The sequence below is a fragment of the Anneissia japonica genome, unplaced genomic scaffold (assembly GCF_011630105.1).
Source record: "Anneissia japonica isolate Jap-2015-1 unplaced genomic scaffold, ASM1163010v1 scaffold171_len658169_cov177, whole genome shotgun sequence".
Lineage (NCBI taxonomy): Eukaryota > Metazoa > Echinodermata > Crinoidea > Comatulida > Comatulidae > Anneissia > Anneissia japonica.
Genome location: NW_022733907.1, coordinates 588,980 through 613,478, shown reverse-complemented (window position 1 = coordinate 613,478; position 24,499 = coordinate 588,980). Strand labels below are relative to the sequence as shown.

General features: G+C 34.2%; 1 protein-coding gene across 1 annotated transcript in view; it reads right to left on the bottom strand.

The window, feature by feature from the left end:
- Positions 1–24,499, bottom strand: part of LOC117116260 (coiled-coil domain-containing protein 180-like) — a 94,453-nt gene that overhangs the window by 35,922 nt on the left and 34,032 nt on the right. The window contains exons 23-25 of the mRNA XM_033260260.1: positions 21,716–21,981; positions 21,206–21,261; positions 16,699–16,870 (exon numbers count right to left, since the gene is read on the bottom strand). Coding sequence (XP_033116151.1) covers positions 16,699–16,870; positions 21,206–21,261; positions 21,716–21,981 — 494 coding nt within the window. The remainder of the gene's footprint in view (positions 1–16,698; positions 16,871–21,205; positions 21,262–21,715; positions 21,982–24,499) is intronic.

Genomic DNA, 24,499 nt, shown 5'->3' with positions numbered 1-24,499 from the left:
TACGGTGCTCTGCTGCTATGGTTAAGGGTGTATGTTATCCGTTTTCCCTTAAGGAAAACGGTTGGGTGGGCGCGATAAGATAAATGGAAAATATTTTATTTACGATAGATTTCTATAGGAAATAATGACATCTTTCTTATATCTTAAATATTTCCCTTGTTTTTAAACTGTATATGATTAAAACACATTACGAGAGAAAAATGAATGTCAACTGATGTAATATCTACACATTAGAGAACATCGTATTTTGCCATACTCTATGTACAGTAACTTTAAAATAAATTCTCAGGATGTCTATTAATAACCGATATACAAAACAGAACTACTATGATAATACATGGATTTGTTCCAATGCAATATTATAGAGGGTGCTATTCTGATTTCCTACACTCATATATGCATTTGGGCCTGGAAACAGTGACACAGGACAGTTATATCCTATTCAGACTACACTCTCTTGCAATCGGTTGCGATGTAATCGGTGGTAATCCCAAACTGATTACTCCCGATCGTAATCAACGAACGCATTCAGACCAACACAAGCAAACTTTAAATTCTAGGGCCTCCGGTGGCTATGCCTACAGTATGTTGACTGACCTCAGCCAAACAGTGCCTGTGGAATTTGTTGTGATTCATTGCGATCAGATTCCATGGTAATCGGGAGTAATAAAGATTGTAGCACCCAATCGCAACGGGTAACAATTGCGATATCGATTATATATCGACTGCTATTGGTGAGCTTTCACACACAATTTTACTTTGCGATTGGGTGTCGCAATTGCTACAACCGATCGCAATGCGATGCTAGTCTGAATGGGGTATTAGTAGCGTAGGCCTACATTTCTAGAACCTAACATGTAAATTATTTTAATATTTGCTTACCAGTCCTCTTGGCCTAGCTAGTTAGTAGCATGAGCCAGCACGGCCTACTAAATTTAAGTCTTTATAAGCAGGTAATGTGTACTGAAATATTTGTTGTGGCGAAAACCAACATTGATGATTCTGTTGTTTGTCAACATTACTATCAACAGTGACACCCCATCCCCACACCCCTTAACCTATTGGACATGTGCACGGATTCTCCGAAATATCCTTGCAAGAAAATATAAAGGTTTTCCTATACTTAAAGACCCTCCATTGAAAGACTACCTCCAATTAAAGACCATCTTTCTGCAGCCCCAAAAGAACACCTATCTTGCATATTTTAAGAATATTTTTTTCTTAAACGAAGACCAAAAAAGGGAGCTTCGATTGCACGACGACGGCAGTACATAGAACGTAATGACGTCACTAAAAGTCATCTGCGCAAGCGAAAACGTTAAGGTCACCTCATCGAGTAGATTCTGGAACGCAATTTAGCCAAATCTACGTATGCAGAGAACATAAGACGCCAGGTAGGACGGTCACGCATCAGTGATTTCGCAGAAATCAAAAGCTCCCTATTAATAAACACCATCGAAACTCCGGTCCCAAAAGTGGTCTTTAATTAGAGGGAGACCTGTATCCTTAAAACTACATATGTATTCAGTACATTTCTGTAGTGTGAATTGGGTATATTGGAGCACTCATCGCGTCGTATGACGGTCTTCAACTTAGATGTGAGTGCCAGACAACACGACGCCATCTGCTGATTGTAGTTGGCAGTCTGAACAAATTGCCATTAAAACGATCCGTTGCGCACGTGTCGTGGCGTTCTCCATAGAATCACATCGACTGCGGCAACCATCGGGTGCAGTGAGAGCCCGGTTTAATACAACGTGTCAATTTGCACAACTGAGATTTTTTTTGTAGAAAATTAAATAATAAAAAGAAAATAATAAAATGATTTAAAGCCAATTAACCATAAACACGTGAATTTATGACAGCAATATATCAAGCAAAACAATTACTTGATGTTTGAATTTCTTCTGAAAATTCTTAAACTAGTTTATTCCTTTTGTTTTCTGTGAGTTCTGTATGTATGTATGTACAGTATGTATATATGTATGTAAATTGGATTTATATAGCGCATAACACCGGGGTCTCTCTCTATGAGCCGATACAACAAAAAGCAAAAAAAGAAACTAAATCATTGATCTATTCTAGCTAACCATGAACAAAAACCGAAAAACAGCCTAGGATGAATGGATAAAAGGATCAATCAATCAATCTATCAATCAATGTAACTGAAATGTCCTATATTTGGCAATTATGTTATACAGTTGAAGGTTTCTGTTCTACATATAATTATATAAATGTCAGGAAAGCCGTGCACATGAAAATTGTTAATGTTTACAGTTGAGGTGCTTTTAAATCACACTTTATTATAGTTTTTTGAATTGATATATGACTTATTCATTTTTCAGAAATATATTGAATTGTAAATAATTGATTTGTAGTTTTTACTGTAAATTATGATCCTAATTGAATTATGCGTTTTAAATTTTTTGATATTTCTAGTTTAACATGATTGATATTTTTATTTTCTGTTCTTTTTTTTTCATCTTTTAATTTTTAATTGTTGATATAAAATACGAAACTTTTAGCTTTTGCTGCCATTTCTATTGTTTGTAGTAAAACTGAAAATAAACAAAATAATTACAGTAGCTGATTTGGTTTATAATAAGATGCAAGAGATTTCTTTTGATAGAATCCTTTCTTAGCCATTAAACATACAGGCACTAGGGCTTCATATGAATCGTCTATGGATCAACAGTGTGTTCCAATCATTCTGTTGACTGAGATAAAAATATAGAGTATAGAATAAATTGGGCAGTGTAGGCAAAACATTTGCTTTTTAAAATTTTCAAACATAAAAACATGGAATGACAAAATACTGTTGAATTCAATCCCTACTGAGTCGCACTTACTGTAATGTGAAATAATAAAAGTGAAGTTGGCTTTTAACCCGGTAAATATGATATACATTGTAATACATTGAGTAACCCTGCATTATCTGTTTGGGCCATTTGCTCCAGGGAATTTCCCAATATATTACAAAATACAATCCATATTTCACATGCTATAATATTCAACAACTCTAAATTTATATCCACTTTTGCAGAAAGACCAAATTTTTTTTTAGCCATCATAAATCATTATTACCATGAATATGTTAAATGACAAGTAGTATAGATATGGAAAGAGAAGTAAAGAGCGGCTTTGCTTAATAACCACAACCTGAAATCAACAAATTAATGTTTGGAGATGAGATAAGATGCTGCAAAATTTATCACCCATACAGGATATCAATGTAAATCTTCACAAATTAATTGGTTCTTTGAAGACATTTACATCCATGTTACAAAACAAACAGGATCATTATCAATGCCCCAGGTGCTTATTCCCTCAAGGCTGTTTTGTTTCATTGCAGAAATAGCTTTTCCCAAACTTTCAGATATACAGCTCGCATCAAGGTTTTCAGATGAAGTAAAAATGTTTTCATAATGAAATGCAATGCAAATGTAATGCACGTGCTACCCAATGAATTCAATCATGACATAAATATCGCTGCCATTACCATAAATGACAAACAGGAAACACAGTTATTTTGCGTACTTGTTATCACATTCTACACTAAGTACAAAAAAATAGTGCGTAACAAGAACTGTATGCGATAGACACATTTCAGTTTTCACAACACAAAATATGTGGTGATGGCGTCAATTGGGTGCACCTATATAAAGTTATGTATAAACTTATTTTTTACTAAATGTGTTCAAAATATACAAATACTTATTCCAAAACACTCAATAATTTTTATGAAAGTGGATGATTTAAAATCCCGGTTTGTTCAAGTCGAAAGAGTTTACACTGTATGTGCTGATGTCGATGAGACTATCCTGGAGAAGCTTCTCCTGAAAACATTCAGCTTCGTTGAGCTCGGGTTGAGTTGTTGACGTCCACCATTTACACTATTAACCCCAATGCCGGTGTTTGAAACCTGGTGTATTGACAACGGTGAAGTAAAAGTGGGTTTACTCCAGAGTCACGCTGATAGTGTACAAGGGGTAATATTTAATACTTTAAAGGGGTCCTGCGCACGGTGATATACCAATCGACACTGTGACACTCTGTGAGACAACTGATGATAAAGTAGTAAAACCATGCAAATATTACACATTTGCTGGAGATGGGTTATTTTAATTTCAGTGTGATCACGCTTGTTTGGGGGAGTGCGGGAGGGTGTCCCAATTTCTGCGCGACTCCGTCAACTTCAACTGCAGAACTTGCGTGAAGACTTGAGACCCCTGACTTCAATACACTAATCAAATACAGTACCTGCCATCACTTGGAAACTCATGTTTTTATAGCAGCAATAGAAATTTTCATTTCATCTTTTCGGTTATTATTTGCTATTATCATGGATTATCGCGCAACCATAATCAAGTAATTACTCTACTTGCGGGCTCACACATGGGAGATACAGTATCATGCAAGCTTACCGTACTCTACAAAGACAAAACAAAATACAATGAGAGAGAATCAAATTAAATTCTGATAACAATACACTGGTGATAAAGCTACAAAAAACGAGGCAAACTAATGTAATTAGCATGGAACAGAGCTTTGCTCCTTAATTGCTTCACGGAGAGTTTATAATAAATACTGAAAGTATAGACAATCAATGGTGATTTAATTCATCAAAAACCATTCTATGGTTAATTGAACTCAATAAGGCATTTCTGCAACTTCCCTGCAAGTGCATATTAAGAATGCGGGATAAAATTATTATCCTAAATCAAATAGCGATACCGCATACTTGTATGTATGGGTACATCTCACATAACTCATCAGTTATTATCACTCCATCATAATACCTCATCAGTAATGTATAATATTTATAATAAATAAAATAAATAAGTAAATAAATATAGGTATAATATAGTAGGTACTGGTATTTATTATTATACAGTAGTAAAGCAATAGTTACACTATATTTTTGGAAAGTGGTAATTAAATCCTTGCCGAGCCACTAGGGGCCATAGGAGCTTATCCCCAGTTTCAAGTACAATGAAGCGGATGAGAGTGTGAAACTCCCCCAGGTGGGACGATGGTCCACCACAGGTTATTCCCAGTAATTTTCTGGTACCCATTGATACAGCTGGGTAGACTGGAACAATGTAGATAAAGTGCCTTGCTCAAGAGTACAAGCGAAATGCACGGCGAAGGATTGAAACCCTGACCAAGAGGTTGGGAAACCAAACCTTTTCCACTGCGCCAAACCGCCTCCACATTTTTGGAAAGTTAGTTAATTCCCTCGGTGTTGGCTGATTGGGGCTACAGTACTTTCTTCCACTTGGCATCACAGAGTGCAAATTATTTAACACCTGGTAAAGTACAATTCACTACTTTGACCTGAATGGAGTTGTCTGTATACAGTAATTATAGGTACTCCTCAACACTATTAAAACAAAATATGACTGGATGTGCATCGGCAAAAAAACTATTAACTAAAAATTATACGAAATCAGCCATTTTACTTCGGTTAATTACCTTACAGTATTTTTGTAAATCAAATTATATTAAACTGTATTAGTAAAAAAGAGGGTAAAAAAAGGGGGGGGGGGGGAACTAAACAACATAGGTAATCACAGTGATAAGACTATTTTGGCAGCGTACAATGATGGTACCACCTCTACGTGTGAGCGCGAGTCATGCATGGGACATTTCCATATTAAATCCGCCAAAGCAATAAATGATATAGATCTACATCTGAATCTCATATTTTTTAAATACTGTATAACATTTCAAGCAGCATTAGGATATATACGAGATTGAAACTTGCGAAATCCTGGTCACTGGACCCATAATTGGCATTCTGACATGAAGTGTACTTTTCCCCGCCCCCTGGGGAGTAGTATACGTAGTAGTACTGCAATAATGTGCTAAATCAACAACATGTCATAAGTCGCAACATCCTACTAGGTACCCACTTATACTCCAGGGTGGGGAGAGAAAGAGACATACTGTACGTAGGTAAAGTACTTTGCCCAAGGACGCAAGCGATATTTACAGTGAGGGATTTAAACTCTTGACATCAAGATTGAGATGCAGAACCACAATTGCTCCACCAAATGCTCATACAAAATATAATCTTAGATATAGGCAAGGGCCAAAACGACGGTACATTAGTATTGGAACAGCAGTAAAGTGATTATGTAACATATTTTATAATACCAATAGTTATATTTTATAATGCCATAGCTCTTCTAATAATAATAACATAAAGTCAGTCATGACATCATCATTTTCATTTTTACATAACTTTCCAATCCCTGAGCAGGCACTAATTGGATATGTATCCTGTTTGCAAAAAGCTGAAAGCTGGGGTTTTACATCACGGTAATTATTTCGTTGCTAGGACAAGTCCTGGAAGCAAACAGCGAACCTAATAAATCTCGCTCTAAGACGCTGGTTAACAAGAATAAAGCCTTGACCACAAGGTCAAGAAAGGCATATGTTTATGAGATAACAAGGTGATTGACTTATAAATAATAAAACTAAAAAGAGAAGGCAATGCTAAAATAAACTCATAATGTTTACAATACATTTTAATCTAATAGTAAACAAATGTCTACCAAGAGGTCGGTAACCGCAACCAGCAGTTTCAATACACTGTAGCCTAATTATTATGTAAAACTGGGTGAATGACTTACGGTAAGCAATTATTATCAAGTTATTCCGGACCTATAAAAATTAGTAGTCTTAGGAGCCATTATTTCCTTAATAATGGCTCCTTCTGCCTCTACAGTATTTTCTATAGGATTTGAAATAACTTGACAATAATTGCATATTATAATCGGTCACCACTTTACTGGAAATATTTTTCACTATCACCTGCTACCCACAGATAGCTGCTGCTACCAGACATTGCTACAGGTATGTAGCATACAAAGATGATAAATGTTCCACTATGCATAAAAATGGGTTTAGGAAAATGTATTAATTCTAAAAATCCTAAGTCCCGAAGGTAATATAAAGCCTAGGCTATGTCTACAGTAGATAAATGCAACAAATGACATGTTGTTCACTTGTACATTATGCTGTGGATTTGAGCTACAAAATGACTTTTGCAAACGATAATTTTCTGATATAATGTCTTTTCCAGGTCCTTATTTTCCAACAGTGCTCTCAAAACTTTACACATATTATTGCTTGTTAAATACTATCAGTATGGATGTTCAACAATATGTTAAAACTGAACCCCTCAAAAACCGAGTTTATTGTTTTTTTTTCTAAATTCCCGCACTCGACCTCAATTTCCTTCGCTTAATATTGAAGAGGTTATTATCAACCCTGCTTTTTCCGTTCAAAGTTTAGGTATTATTCTTGACCAATCTCTCACTTTTGTTCCTCATGTCTCCTCTGTTTGTAAATCCTCATTTTTATTTATTCGTAACATCTGGAGAATTTGTAAGTACCTTGGTTCCAAGTCCACTGAAACTTTAGTTCATGCTTTTATTTCCACTAAGTTAGATTATTGTAATTCATTGCTTGTCGGTTTGCCTGATTTTGTTACTCATCGTTTACAGAAAGTACAAAATTCAGCTGCCAGGATATGTAGGCTTACTCCACGTAAACAACACATTACTCCCATTCTTAAAGACCTTCATTGGCTTAGCATTAAACAACGGATAACATTCAAGATTCTTTTGCTTGTTTTTAAATCACTCTTTTTTAAACAACCATCATATTTGCTACATTTTCTTACGCCATACTCTCCAACTCGTGCACTTCGTTCTTCCGATAAATTTTTTCTTCAAGCCCCTTCAAAAAGGAGAAAGCTAAAAACATATGGACAACGCTCTTTTTCTGTTCAGGCACCTTATCTTTGGAATCTATTACCTCTTTCTGTTCGACAATCTTCAAATTTAAACTCATTTAAAACTAATTTAAAAAACTTTTTTGTTTACAAAATCGCTTTAATTGGGTTAATTGTTCACTGCGCCTTTGATAATATTTTTTGAATTGGCGCGTTATAAATTTCTGCATATTATTATTATTATTATTATTATCCAATAACAGTCTGATTTTTAGCTTCAATTAACATGTAAATACTGTACTATACCTTAATCCCAAACAGAAATTGTTAATCATATTTCCATTATGGATGCTGTGTGTAAACTAAAGTGCAAATTGCGTTAATTATTAATAGACGTCTAGGATCATGTATTGTCGCGCGCCAGGCATAATGTAAAGTAATCTACTGCAATTGTTGTCTATCAGTCTGCAATGCAAACGTAATTTCAATCACCGAATGTTTTGATTGAATTGAAATTTTATGCCAGAGAGAGTTGAAATTCTATGCTAGGAATAAATACCAAAAGTCTGTAGCTTTAGTTCATGGTTCATCTCATTTTACATCATGCAAATTATGAAGGATTGTGGGAATGAGTAGTTTTGTGCACATTATTAGTTCATCTACTTTCAAATTCTGACATCAGTAGCAGACACTATGTGATTTAATCTGATTTCAAATCATTAATGAAGCATTATTCACGAACGGATGCATTGCTCATCATCTTGTTTCACATCATGTAACTATAGTACAACGTATTATGTGAAATGTATCATGTATCTCATGGATGCGTTTTTGGCGCCATGGTTGAGGTTCGGACTCTCAACCTCGTGGTCGGGGGGTTTAAACTCTTGCTGTGCAAGTCGCTTGTGTCCTTGGGCAAGACACTTTATCTGCATGTGTGTGTGTGTGTGTGTGTGTCTCTCTCTCTCTCTACTCAGGAGTATAAATGCTGAGAAGGTAAATGACACTCGCAGTGAGGAGGTGTGGCAATCCCTTCAAAGCATGGCACAGTCTGACACCAACACTAAGAAAATTGCACTTGACCACCATGCCAATTCAGTCAATTTGTTTCAGTACTGATAATTTGTAATTTTGACATGGTCAATATTAATTTATCATTATGTTTTGTACTTACCTTACATTATCTAATGTGCAATTTCATCACAAAACATCATTTTGAACAATCATTAAACATTACATAACAGAATGATCATTAACCTAATAAAAACAAAATAAAAACTGACCCAGGACTGACCCCTTCAGTGTATGCTACACTTAATGGATGAGAAATTACATTAATTCTAGTAGCTTTCAAACCTGATTATGGCATTTCATGATATGAAAGACTAAAATGTTTTAGGTTGTCTAATAGAATTTTACATCCAACATACTTTCCTGAATCAATTGAATCTAGCCAATCCTGAGTCAGTATGTTAATCAATACAGAAGCTAATGAAAAAGAATATTATTAGGATTATCCTTCTCCCAGTTGTTTTTTTTTAATGAATACAATGTCAACAGTTACAATTGAAAGTAGTTAAGTGTTCTAACAAGTAATTAGTATGTAGTTAGATTCCACGCCCTATAGAGACTATATACAAGATTCACATAATCAGACACACCAATCTGAATACAACCTTATTTTTGAGATGTTAACTCAATGACAAACCCTTAACCTAAAATGGATGAGGTCGCTGGACAGCTGAAACCACAACAATAACAACGTCTTGTGTTTTTAGTTTGTTTTGAGCAATTTCAAGTGAAAATGCAATATTTCAAGTGAAAGTGCTATATATCTCAAAGTGACTTAATGGTAAGGAATATCACAATATTGAAGGAAAGTCAGAAACAAACAGAGACTACACTTCGGAGAAGGAGTGAGCCTATCACACATACACTACTGTCTTGACCTCTAGCACGTTTTACATTGGGACTTGAATTCACCAGGCTAAACTGGTGAACTGGTTGCAATTACATGATAAAAACATATCAGGAGAAAAAAAAAGGTTCCGCCACACACACAAAATTTCAGACAGTAAGTGGAATTTTAAGTCACCAGAACTCAATCCAAAATTATTACGTCTAATAAGCAAGGACTCAATAGAAATCAGTGTTAATTAATATTATTTATTTGTTATGTTATTCAATTTTCTGGAAAAAGAAAATAAAGAAAAGTACTGTACGGTAGCACCTATGGGTAAACCAAAACTAAATAATTCAAAGAATTGTACACTGTTGAGTGGTTTCCCAACTAGTAGTACAAATTAACATATAAAAAAAAAACCGACAAAAAATATCCTATTAAAATTCTATGCTTTTGATTATGTGTATGTTTACAACATTATTAATATTATAATAAAAGGTAATCATAATTTGTAGCCATCTGCAATTTGCCTAATAAAAGATTTAATAAATTTATTTTATGATTGAGGGATTTAATTTATATCGACATTGAAAGCTAAATATTTATAATAGATGCATTTCTGAGTATGAACAAACTCTGACTCTGACATACTAAAGCAGGAGGTATATATAGGCACAAATAAAAGGGCAAATTAAGTTTGTGCAATGATGCATGTTAGGTTGAAACATTCAATGATGAATTCAGTTGCTATGCCTATCAATCAAGCACATAGCATTTAACAGATTACTGTTCCTAGTTAATGCTATTAGTTCACACCTTTACAAGCCAACATACTATATATGATTTTACAATTCTTCACACTCATGCCGGTTTTACACTAAGCGAATTTATTCGCACGAATCGAAAGCTTTGGTTCATGCGCATGCACACATCTACTCCTGTCGGAGTTCTTCACTTCAGCGAAATCAGTAGTTTGAACTGTTTTTTACTTTTTGCGAAGCGAAAGATGCACAACCAACCAGAGCTTAGGAAGCAAACCAACGCTTACGATTCATGCAAATGAATTCGCCTAGTGTAAAACTGGCTTAACAGTTTTGTCTCTGCTTTCATTATATTACACTATTTATTAAATTACAACATGGTTGAAGTTTCTACCGATACATCTACGATAATCAATAAAAGATCTTATAATTACTGTACAAGATAGCGCTCTCCGTGATTTACGCGCAACAAATAGAAGCGTTGATGCTCAGTAAAAAGAAGCATAAAAGGTAATCATTTTTTAGAGGGGGCGTCCTAGTTTTTACCATGGTTGTTACTGGATTTTCACGCAGATGCACATCTTTAGTTAACAATCTATGATTTCAAAGTTGAAAAGTGATCATTTTTCATGAGGCCACCCATCACAGAAAACACTAGTCTTGTAATTATAAGATCTTTGTATTATCAATAAAAAGTAATCAAAATATCACAAGTTTTTTTTTATCCACTATCCTCTGTAGGTAGTGCTGACAATTTTTGCACGCTTACGAAAATGATAACGAACACGGTTATGTCATCAAATTTTCAGACAACCCTTCCCCGACACGATACTATACAAAACGCAATGCAACGACGAGCATGCAATGGATCGTTTTTTAATGACGATCCGTTCAGATTGCCATCGACAGCATCATCTTGTCCATCACTCTGGGGGGGGGGGCGCAGTTGGATCTATTGTGACGACGGTCGTACAACGCATTGACTGCCCGGTTTAAGGGACGCAAGTTCACTTTTAGGCTGGTCACAATGCGTTGCTTGTTACTGTATTAAACTCATAATCCCATATTTTACCTTTTTTTTTGCTTGGATGAATGCAAATTTCATCTGTAATAATGGATATAGGAGAGTTATAACATTTAGCCCTCAGGTTTTAAAATATTATAAATAGAAGCAGACAATGAACTTTCATTACGTTAATGATACATAATCTGGTACATGGCCTAATTGCTAAAAATTTGTACAATAGGAGGCAGCATACTACTTACAACCATTCAGATTCCTAAAACTATTAAATGAATTCAATGACTCAAATACAAACTATAAAGGAATTCTCATTTTATATTGAAGCCATTAGATTGTCATTGTGATAAAAAATAAGAGATATCTACACAAAGTGATGCCTGTATTTTAATATATAATATATATATATACATACCATCTGCCATAAAATCTAGAAAACCTACAAATTCAAAAACTGAAACTCATTTCAAAAGTCATTAACAGGCAATGAAACAGAGAAAGCTTTGTCGACAGTTATCATATTTTATGCCCATATTTGGGTGCAATATGACATCATAATGCCCATATATGACCACATCACATAAATCTGTCACATAAAAATGTGAGTTTGTACAGAGCTCTACAGATATTTCAATAGAAAAATTGTGAGTACCGACCAGTGGTGATGTCAAGATTTGCCTGACGGGGGAAAATGTCTCCGACGGCAAAAAGTGGGTGTGGTCGGGCATCACTCAAAATATTTCAAAAGTTTCCAGGGGCGAATTAATCGATTTTAATGTAGAAGATACAATTTTTTTTCTCCCTGATGAGTTGTGGTTGTTACCGATCAAGTGTCTATATGCAGTATATGGGTTGACCTATCACTTGGCAAGGAAAACATTAATTCATAATTATATTGAAAGCTTAACTAAGGTAACACCCTTAACAAACTACTACTCAAATATTCATTTTTTTTTTCATTTACAGTAGTTTATTTTTATGACAATTTTTTATTTTCAAACTAGGAGAGAAACATAGTGTGAAGCATCTTCACAACACATTAATGTAGTAGTCTTCTTGATAAGTATGTGACACTTTTAAGTGTTATGTACTTTAAGTGTTATATGTCTACAGTTATGATGAGTCTACACTTTTCAAATGCCCTTGATAGTAGGACACGAATGCGTTGTAACAACATTGTGTCTGGAAAGGCTGGTTTTCGTAACATACATCACTACACTGGCTTACACTACATACTTTCCACAGAAAAAAATACACAATTTGCCAACGGTCAAAATTCCTGACCGGTTGAAGGCAGCTAGCTTTACATGTGGTATGTACGATGACTTAACCTGCCAATTAATGGATGGAATAATGCTTTATAAACCATCTCTTTAAGAGGCTTTAGGAATGGAGTTGTTTTTAGTCATGAGAAAAGATGTATGTCACAGGAAATGAACTCATACCCTTGGATTACAAGGCAAGCATTTACACAAGACAAAAACACTACAGAGAGTAAAACCTATATGTGGTGTACCCTATGCCAGCTTTACACTCTGTGTCTGAAAATGCCCTCAGATCAAATATTTACAGATTTTATCACTATATAAACCAGGGGTTACAAGTTAGATGAAATCCAGGAGACCCCCCACCCCCCTGACTAATCCAGGAGACTCTCCCGACTAATCAGGGAGACTCCCGCGACTTCCGGGAGACTTGGGACCCCTGTATAAACTGATGGTAAAACTACAGAAGGAATAGTGTCCTTCATAAGTTCAACAGTATCATTTGCAGCATTATGTGCTGATTTGTGTACTCTGTGTGGTCTGCCACTGTAGCAGGCATATAGAGGGGCATGCTCACATCATTTCCTAACACGGGCTGAAATGAACCAGAACACTGAGGTACAGTAATATATTTTATGCAACGGTTTTATGAAAGCGCACACAAGCCAAATATATATTTATATATTATTATTATTATTATTATTATTATTATTATTATTATTTCACTAAATCAGACTTACAGTAAGGAGAATATCTTTTGTGTGATTTTCCCCTTAACATCATGTTATTTTCCTCTTAACATCGTTTTTCCAATTGTTCTCTTTTCTCTAATGTATAATTTCCCCTTATGGCAGGTTTTAGTAACATTATTATTATTATTATTATTATTATTATTGTTATTATTATTCATATTATTATTATTATAAAATAAAATAGCTTCAAAATTTAAGCTGACTTTGAGAAATGTAACAATATTTTAAAATATTTACTTTAATTTAAAATCATTCTAATTTCAATGCCGTCATGCTCTGCCAGCACTGTGACATAAGTGTTCAGCAAAGTTCTATTGTACTATTGTACGAGGCTGAAGGCATTATGTGAAGTCTTGGCACTTTATAAATACCAGTGATTGATTGATTGGTGTGAATTGATGACAATGCATAGATAAGCTATAACTGACATTAAGCTCAATCCCCAGGCAGTAGGACTTGGGAACAACACAGTAATCAGATCACTTGTCTCTATATCTGCAGGTATTCTTACTGTATACTGTAATTTAACTACAAAAAAAAAGCCTAAAGTAATCATATCAAGCATGTTCTATAATAGTTAAATCAATCCCTCCTTGCTGTGTATTCTGCTTGTGTCCTTAGGCAAGGCACTTTATATGCCTTGCTTCTCTCCACCCAGGAGTATAAACGGGCCAATATATGGCAGCAACACTTAAGTTTGGCTTCCCTACAATCGCTACACGCTGTCGCCAATAGCTTGAATCGGCGAACCTTCCCAATCGCGCGGAGATTGCTATGCAGCATAATGATTGCACTCAAAACAAGGTAGCGACAGTGTAGCAATTTTAAAAGGGAACTAGGAAGATGATTTTTTTTGACTAGAGGGGATTTTTGATATGCCATTAATAATAGAATGAATTTTAAAATAATTTTTTTGGAAATTTAGTACATGCCATTATATGCGATTTTACCCCTTTAGCGGTATGACATCACTGTAAGGTAATGTAACCAAACATCATATAAATAGCGATGTATAGGGTATTCGCCGCGGACAATCTTTTTGTGCATGCTGTAACCATGGCTGTAATTCTTTTGTTGACAACCGCTGATGTATATCAATTCCTATGCATAATCAGTACATCTAGTTCCCTTTTAAACAAACCAGGCTTCGATCAAGTTGTCCCAATGACCAGGGAAAACAAAGTGTAGGTTCTATATATTATAATACCAAATAACAAGTAACCTAATTTGAGTTTGAATATTCATTAAATATGTTTGTTAGTGATACAGTAGTACAATGCATTTGAAACCCTGTAGGCAATGATACATCACATGAATTTAGGATGATTTATTAAGTATCAACCTAAATATTATCATACTCAATCTTTGATTGATCAAATCTTTAATTAATACTTATTTATAAGACGTCTGTAGAAAAAAAAGAAAAAAAAAAAAGGCATAAATGCATCGCCATACTTCACACAAATGAACTCAGTACAGTACAGTTCTTTATTTATTCAGTAGGATAGAATAGTCCGACACCATTTTCACTTGAGTTGAGTTCTGTTCCGCCGAGCTCTCAATTATGGGAGCTCCAAAGTGCTGGAGAAGGGAGCCGTGAAAATAGTTCCTGTTTAGTTGGATATCCTTTATTTTTTGTTACTGTTAGAATATTTTATGGTTTCATTCCTTTTCACTTAAGCACTTAGAAGCACTGTTTTGTATTACACGCTCGATAAGACTAACAACATTATTATTATTATTATTATTAACTTGTATTAACCCTAAATTGACTTACTTACCTATCATTTTTAATCATTCCTTGTTAAATGTATGTTTTATAATTGGTGAAAATGTAAGATAAAATAATTATTATACCAGAAACCTTTGTAGAAATATTTATTTGACCTTATGAAGTCAGTTAACCGATGGTCAATGGTCAACGGTCTTGTATTTATATAGCACCTTCTACAGTAAAAACGTCTCAAGGTGCTTTTAAGCCACAACAAACTAAAATTTAATTTCTGCACATTTATGAAGGGGAGAAGGAAAATGCGTACCCCCGATTTTGAAGATTGCGTCACCACTACTACCATGTACACTATCGTACCGTGGTATTGAAGTACTGCAAGTTCACATTGCCATTCCATAGCATCTTATAACTATTTTTTATCACATGGAAGCTGCGGAGTAGGTGGAGTTGAGGAATCTACATTTCACTGACTGAAAGGTACCAAAGATGAAAGATGAAGAGGATGATGATGATGATGATGATGATGATGATGATAAAGATGACGATGTTGTTGTAATGTTGCTTTAGCCCATAACCAATGTGCTGTTTAGTGAAACAAAATTAAAAAGTTTTCAGACTATTTTTGAAAATGATGAGAGAAGGGGAATTGCCAAACTTCAACCAGGCAGAATTCCATAGAGATGGCGCAGCAACAGAAAATGCTTCAATGTCACCATAAGATTTTCATTCGACAAGATGGAGTGTGATGATGCCAGAATATTTTGTTTATCATATGATTATAAGAAACTAATACATATGGCAACAGAGCCAATGACAAGGATGATGAGGGCTCAAAATCATCAATCATGTCTTAGATATCATTGTACTCTTAAGAGTCTTATCAAATGCAATCATCATATTATGAAATAAATGAAGTTAGGTCTGCAGAAAGTTTTAAACATACAGTATATTACATAGAAAATACTTTTGAGGTTGGTACTGTCCTTGAGACTGACTGATAGCAAATTTAATAAATGAACCAAAATGTAAAAAAAAAAAAAAACATATACTAATATATATTGGTGCTAAAAATGCCCTTAGCTTTTCAAAGATCAAATTTAATATTTCCTGTCAACTGAAAACAGATGTTGACAATCCCATATTTATTAATTTTGATATTCCTTCATTTGATTTAACAATTTAATTTGTATGCATTATAAAATTATATAAAACAAGTTAAAAGCAGGGGCGCCGCAACCTACAGCCATAATATTGGTTCGAGCAGAAGGCTCGCGTATGGTTGTCTGGAGATGGAACAAGTCTTCTCGGTTAGGGACTATAATCCATAGGCTAAGTGTACACAATTGGCTCAGGCACATTTTAAAGAACCCAGTACATCTTTTGAGATGAGTAGGGGGTTTACCCTGGTGTACTGGTCCATTACTGCCCCTGTTACCCTGCAGTCATGGATCATTGGGTCCTCTGCAGGATGTACCAATGCCCTCAATCCAACAGAAAAATATACTAAAATAACATCTTACCCTGAAGCACTCCTTCGTGGATTATTTTCCAAGCTTGTTGCAGTGCTTCTTCTACCGGAGACTACCTTAAGTCTTTCTTTGTCTGTAGGCTTGGTGTGGGGTCGGGATGAACATTTGCTCTTCGGCTCATCCGCTTGTAAGCTGGACTGAGTTCCAGGTGGCTTTGGAAAACCTGCAAAATAAGCAAACACCAGGTCTTGTGTAATGGTCCCTGTGGCCAAGTATTTTAGCTGCAATGTATTACATAATTGCTGTTATTGTATTGTTTTTTTAGAGGGCCCATTACAGTCAGCTTTGTTGTTAGGTCACCCTTAATTATAACAGATTGTTGAATGAATAAATAATAAAGTAAATCATTTATTTTAAACATTATATTATGTCAAAGAAATATAATAATTTATGTTAGTTTTTAATTAATTATTCTCTGCATATACTTTTTAAAATTAAATTCTTTAAATCATTTTGTTACATATAAATAATTTTACATTATCTCAATTTTACAGTCTTTCAATTACGCATTTATTTATGTTTTGTTGATTTTGTTTCGACAATTCATTATACAGAAAGGACATAATTTTTTTAGTTAATATTTATCAATTTAAAATTTTTATTTGTCCACTATAAATCTACCCTTATTTTTTTCTGTAACTTTTATTGTCTTATAATGTATGTTTAGTAATTTTCTTTTAAGCCAGACTTTATAAATTGAATAATTGATTGACAAATTGCATGGGATAAACCGGCATATTATGGCTTTACATTAAATATTTTATATATAATAATAATTTTATATACTATGCCCAGTGGAACAGTGGTGTGCTAATGAACAAACTCTTCAAATTTATGAATAAATTGATAAAAAAAGAATGTGCAAAATAAATCATATTGTATAACATCAGCAAGCAATGGCACCAGGGAATAGTAGTGTGGTGATAACAGAGTTTGTTTTTTTATTTGGATCATGCTTGCGAATACATTATTACCTAAAGTAGCCAATTGTGTGTGTGTATTATATTTATTCATAATACCTTTAATGATCTGATTCATCATCTAAAACTAGGTACGAGCCCTTCTAAGATAAGATATGGGTGTTCTTCCTCAAAGAAAAGGCATTTAATGAGTATCTCCTTGGCCATTCTCCGATAAGTTGAGGCATCGTTTTTCTTGCTACTGGCCTTTTTTGAATAAGTTGCTAGGGTGGATCCTGGGAGGAAACATGAGATAGTTCCCCCTTCCCCCACCAAAAAAAAAAAAAATGAGAAAAAAAAGAGGGAATAAAAGAAATGAGAAAGAGGGGAGCATGGTACTCAAAAACAAGCTAATATTCGATTTAAATTCTGTGTAGTGTAGTCAAGCATTTCTAAATAAATGAGTTAGAAGTATGGGCTTTTCATTTAAAATTAAAATACAGGTATTTCTTTTGCTATGATCAGTGGCATAACGCCTACGCCCTTCCTATAGGTTCCTCGATCTAGTACCTTGATCAAAAAGGACTTTGTTGATAAATAACACCATAATGTGTCTCTGAAATCGACTGTAGGGCATATATCATACTATAACGATTAAAGAGGGCTGGGGCCCCCTCTCAGCCCGGGACCCCACCAAATTCGTCAAAAAAAAAGAAAAATTAAAAATGGAGATAAAAAGAAAATTATATTCAAAATTCTGCGAGTGCCATTTCCGATCACCTAGATGTGCCATAATAATACATTTTCTTATCTCAGCCCCACAAGGGCAACAGCATAATGTGTGTCTGAAATCGACTGTAAGACATATCATATTATGTCCAGTGGTGAAATAAGAGTTGTGGGGGGGAACTGTCGGCCTGTAGCTGCCGGCCCGGGGCCCCACTAAAATTGTCAAAAGATTTTTTAACTGGAGATAAAATTAAAAATGGAGATAAAAAGAAAATTATATTACAAATTTTAAGTGTGTGAAGTGCCATTTCCGACCATCTAAAAGTGCTATATTCATAAATTTTCTTACCTCAGCCCCAACCATGGTGGGTCTGAAGTGGTATAGACTCTCCAACTGTGAAAGTCCCTCCCCGGCCTCAACTTTCTGGATCCATATTATATCATTTATTCGTCATTAAAAACATTTAGAATAACAATACACATCTAAAATCCCTTGATGGAATTCCCAAAAAGGGCCCCCAGTTTCAGAAATACACAGGGCCCAGGCCCCATCGTTACGCCACTGGCTATGATTAAGTACAAAGTATTCATCCTCATAGATAAAAAAAAATGGCCTTTTTTATATTTTATTTGAATTCAAAGTAACAATTTACTGACTTCATTTCATTTCACATGCAACAATATGTGAACAAAAATAAAAAAGAAAATAAAAAAGCACAAATTTATGTCAAGGATGACAAACAGTAATATATCTGATTGAATCTCCTACTAAATAAAACATTAAAGAATTAAAGAGGGAAAAATGGAACAAGTTTTTGAGATAATATTGTTGAAAATTGTGTTAAAAAGTAGAAAAAAAATCATCTATCACAGTCAAGAGAACATGTTGCAACTACAGAAAAAAAACCTTTTACAAGAGATTAAGAAATAACACTTATTATGGATTTACAATTATTTCTGATGGTGATCTAGAGCTTAGTGACTGTTTTATATAGGGTATAGCTAAGCTTATAAGCATCAGCGAATAGAATCAGATCAAATTACATACATAAAATGCATTTGGTAAATGCAATAAAATGAAATATCCTAGCTGAAATCTTGTTACAATATAGGGCAGGGTATAAACAAGGATGCACAACATTTTATCAATCATCACTATTTAATATCAATATTATTTTAAATAAATAAGAATAAATAATAATAATTTTGTATGTCACTTCTAATTGGAGAAGTGATTGGTTCAGCATTACATCATCTAAAAAGCATCTGGATTCAATTATTCAATGTTGTTTTATTTTTACTATTTTTTTTTTTTTCCTTTTTTTTTTTATGAACCAGGAATTATAGGAAATGTTTACATACTAAACATAGCTTCCCATGCCAGCAGGCATAATGGGCAAGAAAAAAGTTTATTCACTAAACGTTGTGTAAGTAAACATTTCAGTATGAATTAATTAAAAATGTTAATATGCTTCACTATTTAATATTTTATCATTTGCATCATGCGATTCCTTATTTTATATAATCATAAGTTGAAGAATAAAATATTAAAGGAGTCGTATGATTATTAAGAATAATAAACAAGTAGTTTCTTGGTATAAGTAATATAAAAATCTCTTTTATTCAATTTTATATCTTACTTTTTGATTTTTTATATTTTGTTCATCTTTGGGGGTACTGTTAAATATTGTCTAGTGTGTGCCACTGTATAAAATTGTATTAATATCCTCTTGTTCATAGTGTAGAGGAGTATGTTGCCACCATTATATATGCAGAACCAAAAACAATTTTAAAGGAGATTTTCCCCCCGAGCCACAGCTTTTTCTCTACCAGACTGTTCTCCTGATGAATTCAACACCTTGCCCACTCTACTTTAATGTTTCTTTAATGCATGTTCACATTGAGTGGAGTTAATGAGCTTGGTGGTAAAGATGCTTGCCCTCCAATCCCAGTGTCCTGGGTTCAATTCCTGTCAATGTTGCAGGATTTTATCTCACGACCAAAACAATTCCACTCCCTAAACATCATATTGAGATTTAGTTTGTGTAAAGTGTGTGTATGTTTGTTGTGTGTAAGGGACTGTCCCCTACAAGTAAGACATATTCGCTATTGACAATCCTTGGTGCATGTGTTGTCCACCTAAATAAATAATAATATGATTCATAGAATGGCAAACCTTGCTGGTGGCAGCGTCGTGTAAACATTCTTTGTTGGAAGAAGGCATCTATTATATACGCGCAGTGGTCATTTTGTTTAGAATAAACAAAAAAAGGACTTTCTACATGCGCACATTTTTCAAAACTTTTTAAAAAAACACCCACCCCTTAATATTTTATGAAATTAGGGATGGCAGTTGACAATACAATACAATAATTTATCCAAATATTATTGTAGCAATGACCATATGTGGCAAAGACAAGCCAAACCAGTCACTCGTCGCAAATCGTGTTTTAGAGAAAATGGCCAAATCATGCTGGAATGTCAAATTTTTGAAAATCTATTTTATTGCACTAAACTAACCTTTATATACCTACACATCATTCTATGCTGTTATTTTCCCAATGTGCAATGTTAAAACAACATTTTTAAGGATTTGATGATAGTTTCTGCATGATAAATGCCTGAAATCATAAACTTTGAAGGCTGATTTCTCATATATAGTTCTTTAAACAGCTGTGTGTTTAAACGCTTTTAATTTCATAAGGAAATGTTGGATTTGAATTATTTTTTTACATTTTATAGCTATTATTTTACTCTCTAACACTGTATTAATAACTCAAAATCAATTTTTGCGACGAGTGACTGGTTTGGCTTGACTTTGCCACATATTATATGCTTGAATGAATATTTTCAAAAAACCAAGAACATACTTTTTTGATCCTCATTGTCTTGTCCTGATTCCAATCTGGCTTTTACTCTCTGAGACCTATAACATAAAAATCAAAGACATCATCATCATAAGCATTTACATAAATTGAATAGATACTTGTAACTAATATCTTATATTTTCAAGATTTAATCCAATTATACACATTTGCTATTGATGCAATGCCACCATTCATAGCGGGCAAGTACTCAGCATGTTGCATGCCCTGTAGGCATTGAATGTGGGCAAGTACTCAATGACATATTGCATGCCCTGTAGGCACATTCAATGTGGGCATATACTCAACATGTTGCCAGCCTTATGATGTACATGATACATGTATGATCAAAGAAAGCCAATGGGCAAAAACTTCTTTGTTGCGAATTAATATTTTGTTCCCGGGTTTTATTTGAATCTTTCTCTAACTTTGCCAATGTGTCTTACTTTTTATATGTATATAAATGTAAAATACAACAACAGGAATAATGGTGATGTCAATTAAATAAAAACTTACGACAGAATGTTCTTAATCAAGCCAACAGCTGAGTCTTCAACTTGCGTTTTCCCAGCCTTCATCACTGTCACCACAGTATGTGTTTGTGGTGCCTGTTGGCTTGGTTCTGCCTGGAACCCTACCTTTCCACTTATTACGATGTTGCCGTTCAAGGTGGCGGAGGGTGGCGGTCTCTGGTGTTCAGAACAATTCAAGTAGTGGCTTCGCTCTTCAAATGAATTGAAAATGTCTGGTAGGCTATCCATCAGTTCCCATGCAGTAATTTGCTAAATTAAAATCAACAGAAGAAATAATATCTGATATTTCCATTATTAATTATTATAATTTTGATTGGAATTTCCTTTTCGATGAAGGAATAGTAACGGTAGGATATTTGTAGAGCGCCTTCCACAATAAAATCGTCTCAAGGCGCTGACAGTATACAGACCCAAAGTCGGATTGAAAAAAAACTAAATAAAAATTTTAAAAATAAATAAAGAATAAAATAAGCAAACAAGCCGGAAGGAAATTCTAATCAAAATACATGACGAAAACCGATGAAGTTTTTCAATTATATTATAATAATAATATGTTATATTTATTTAGTGCTTAATGCCAACAAGGCCTCTAAGCGTTTCACATTACTACACCCAGTCATTGGATTAGACGCCTATGGAACACAAACTGTTCCATAAAGTTGCAGCAGTTACATCAGCGCATTTTGGCATTTAACCCTACCAGGTACCCATTTATACTCCTGGGTGGAGAGAAGCAATGTAGATAAAGTGCCTTGCCCAAGGACACAAGCAAAATGCACAGCGAGGGGATTGAAACCCAACCTCGAGATTGGGAAACCAAACCGTTCCGCCAAACCACTTCTACAATATTATATTCTATAACATTATTATTAATTAAGATATCAATAGGGAGATTTCGATTGCATGATGACGGTAGGACATAGAATGTAATGACGTTACTAAAAGTCATCTGCGCATGCAAGAACATTAAGGTCACCTCGTCGAGTAGATTCTGGAACGCAATTTGGCCAAATCTATGTATGCAGAGAACGTAGGACGCCAGGTAGGATGGTCACGCATGAGTGATTCCGTTCTAGCGTCGCGTCGTTGCACAAATCAAAAGCTCCCTTTTAAGCAGAGGAAGCTCTGAAGATACAGGTCATTTACAATTGACCTTTCATGAGTGTCAATCAAACTTAACGACTGACCAATCAGAACCGGGCCAGGAATCATGCTTGTCTAACAAGCACACGTGTTGTCCCGCATGTTTCCGTAATTTTAGCACTGTGGTTTTGTGGGACGTAGCAATAAGGTCCTGTCATATTTTATGAGGTGCATGAAGTGTCAGTGACATATTCAACATAAAACTGTGCATCTTAATTAAAATAAAGTAGTCGTTTTGTGGGGACCTTAGCAATAAGCTCCTGTTAATATATATAAAAGTTATGAGGTTTATGAAGTGTCAGTAACATCTTCAACATAAAACTGTACATCTTAATTAAAATAATGATTCTATCATTTCAGAGGTCATAACCTATGCTTAGAAAAGCCACTACTGTATCTAAAATTTGTCAGTTATATTGATTTTGGAATATATGTTCTCTATGTCAGTTTTTTTTTATACTGTACATTTTTATTTTTCATGTGTAAAAAGAATTATGTTAATTTATAGTATATCATGATAATGTTGAAATATATCAACCATAAGATTTCTTGTATTTTATGCTAGTATGGTACTCATTTTGATATCTTACAATGTTATTTCATAGTAGTAAAGATAGACAGGGTATTTGTAAATAATTTTGGAAAAAAAAATTCAGTGAATATTTCAGTACCCATATAATTATGAAGATTCGTATGTACAGTAGTGGTTTCTAAATTAAGTAAATAAGTTTATTTAATTCAGTATCCATGTTTTATTATTTAGTTCACATGATGAAATGACATCTATCCAACATAGGGCCCAGATTAACTGAACTCTATAAAAAATTAACCTGTCAATGTAAAATAATTATATCAACACTTTACAGAGTGTGTCAGTGTCTGACCTGTGTGGGTATATAGTATATACTAGATTGAGCATGCTTGCAGCGCATGTACGTTTTGCCAACATCTGCAGTGATTCTCAATAACAAAACCAGCAAAAAAGACATGCAAGCGATAAAGCATCAACTGTGGTCTAGATTCAAATGCAAGTTTGAAGGTTTTTCTTTTATTAAAATTGAATTATAATGCAATAGCATTTTATAATTGAAACTATGAATTACAAACTCATTTAAAGGTGATATTGGATGATACAAAATAGGACTTACTCTAATTAGGACAAAGCAATACATAAAGGGTCAATTAGTGATTTCCCATCACAAATGCCATGTAGATAGTTTGCAGTATGTGCTTTGATGTTTGTCAATAGGTTTTAAATAATTATTTCATATTTTACTAAACTAATCAAAATTTAATCAGTGAATCATTATGTTAACTCGTAATGTGATATTAAGCTGGAAATGTTTTCTAGGACAAACTTCAATATACAGAGCATAGTGCTCCCAATCTGAAAAAGAAACTTAATTAATTTTCGTTCCTGCACATGATTAGATGTCTGCAGTGTAGTTAGCGCTGAAATTATTAGTTAGTCCTTCGTTCATTGTTTACTATTTCTGTACACTGATGATAAACTAAACAATTTTTAAAATGAAACATGAAAATAACTTGTTATAAAAAATGGAGATAGCATGCTAGGCCTAGGCTTCACTATAATTTAAATCCTTAAATCAGCTTTGGTTTCTAC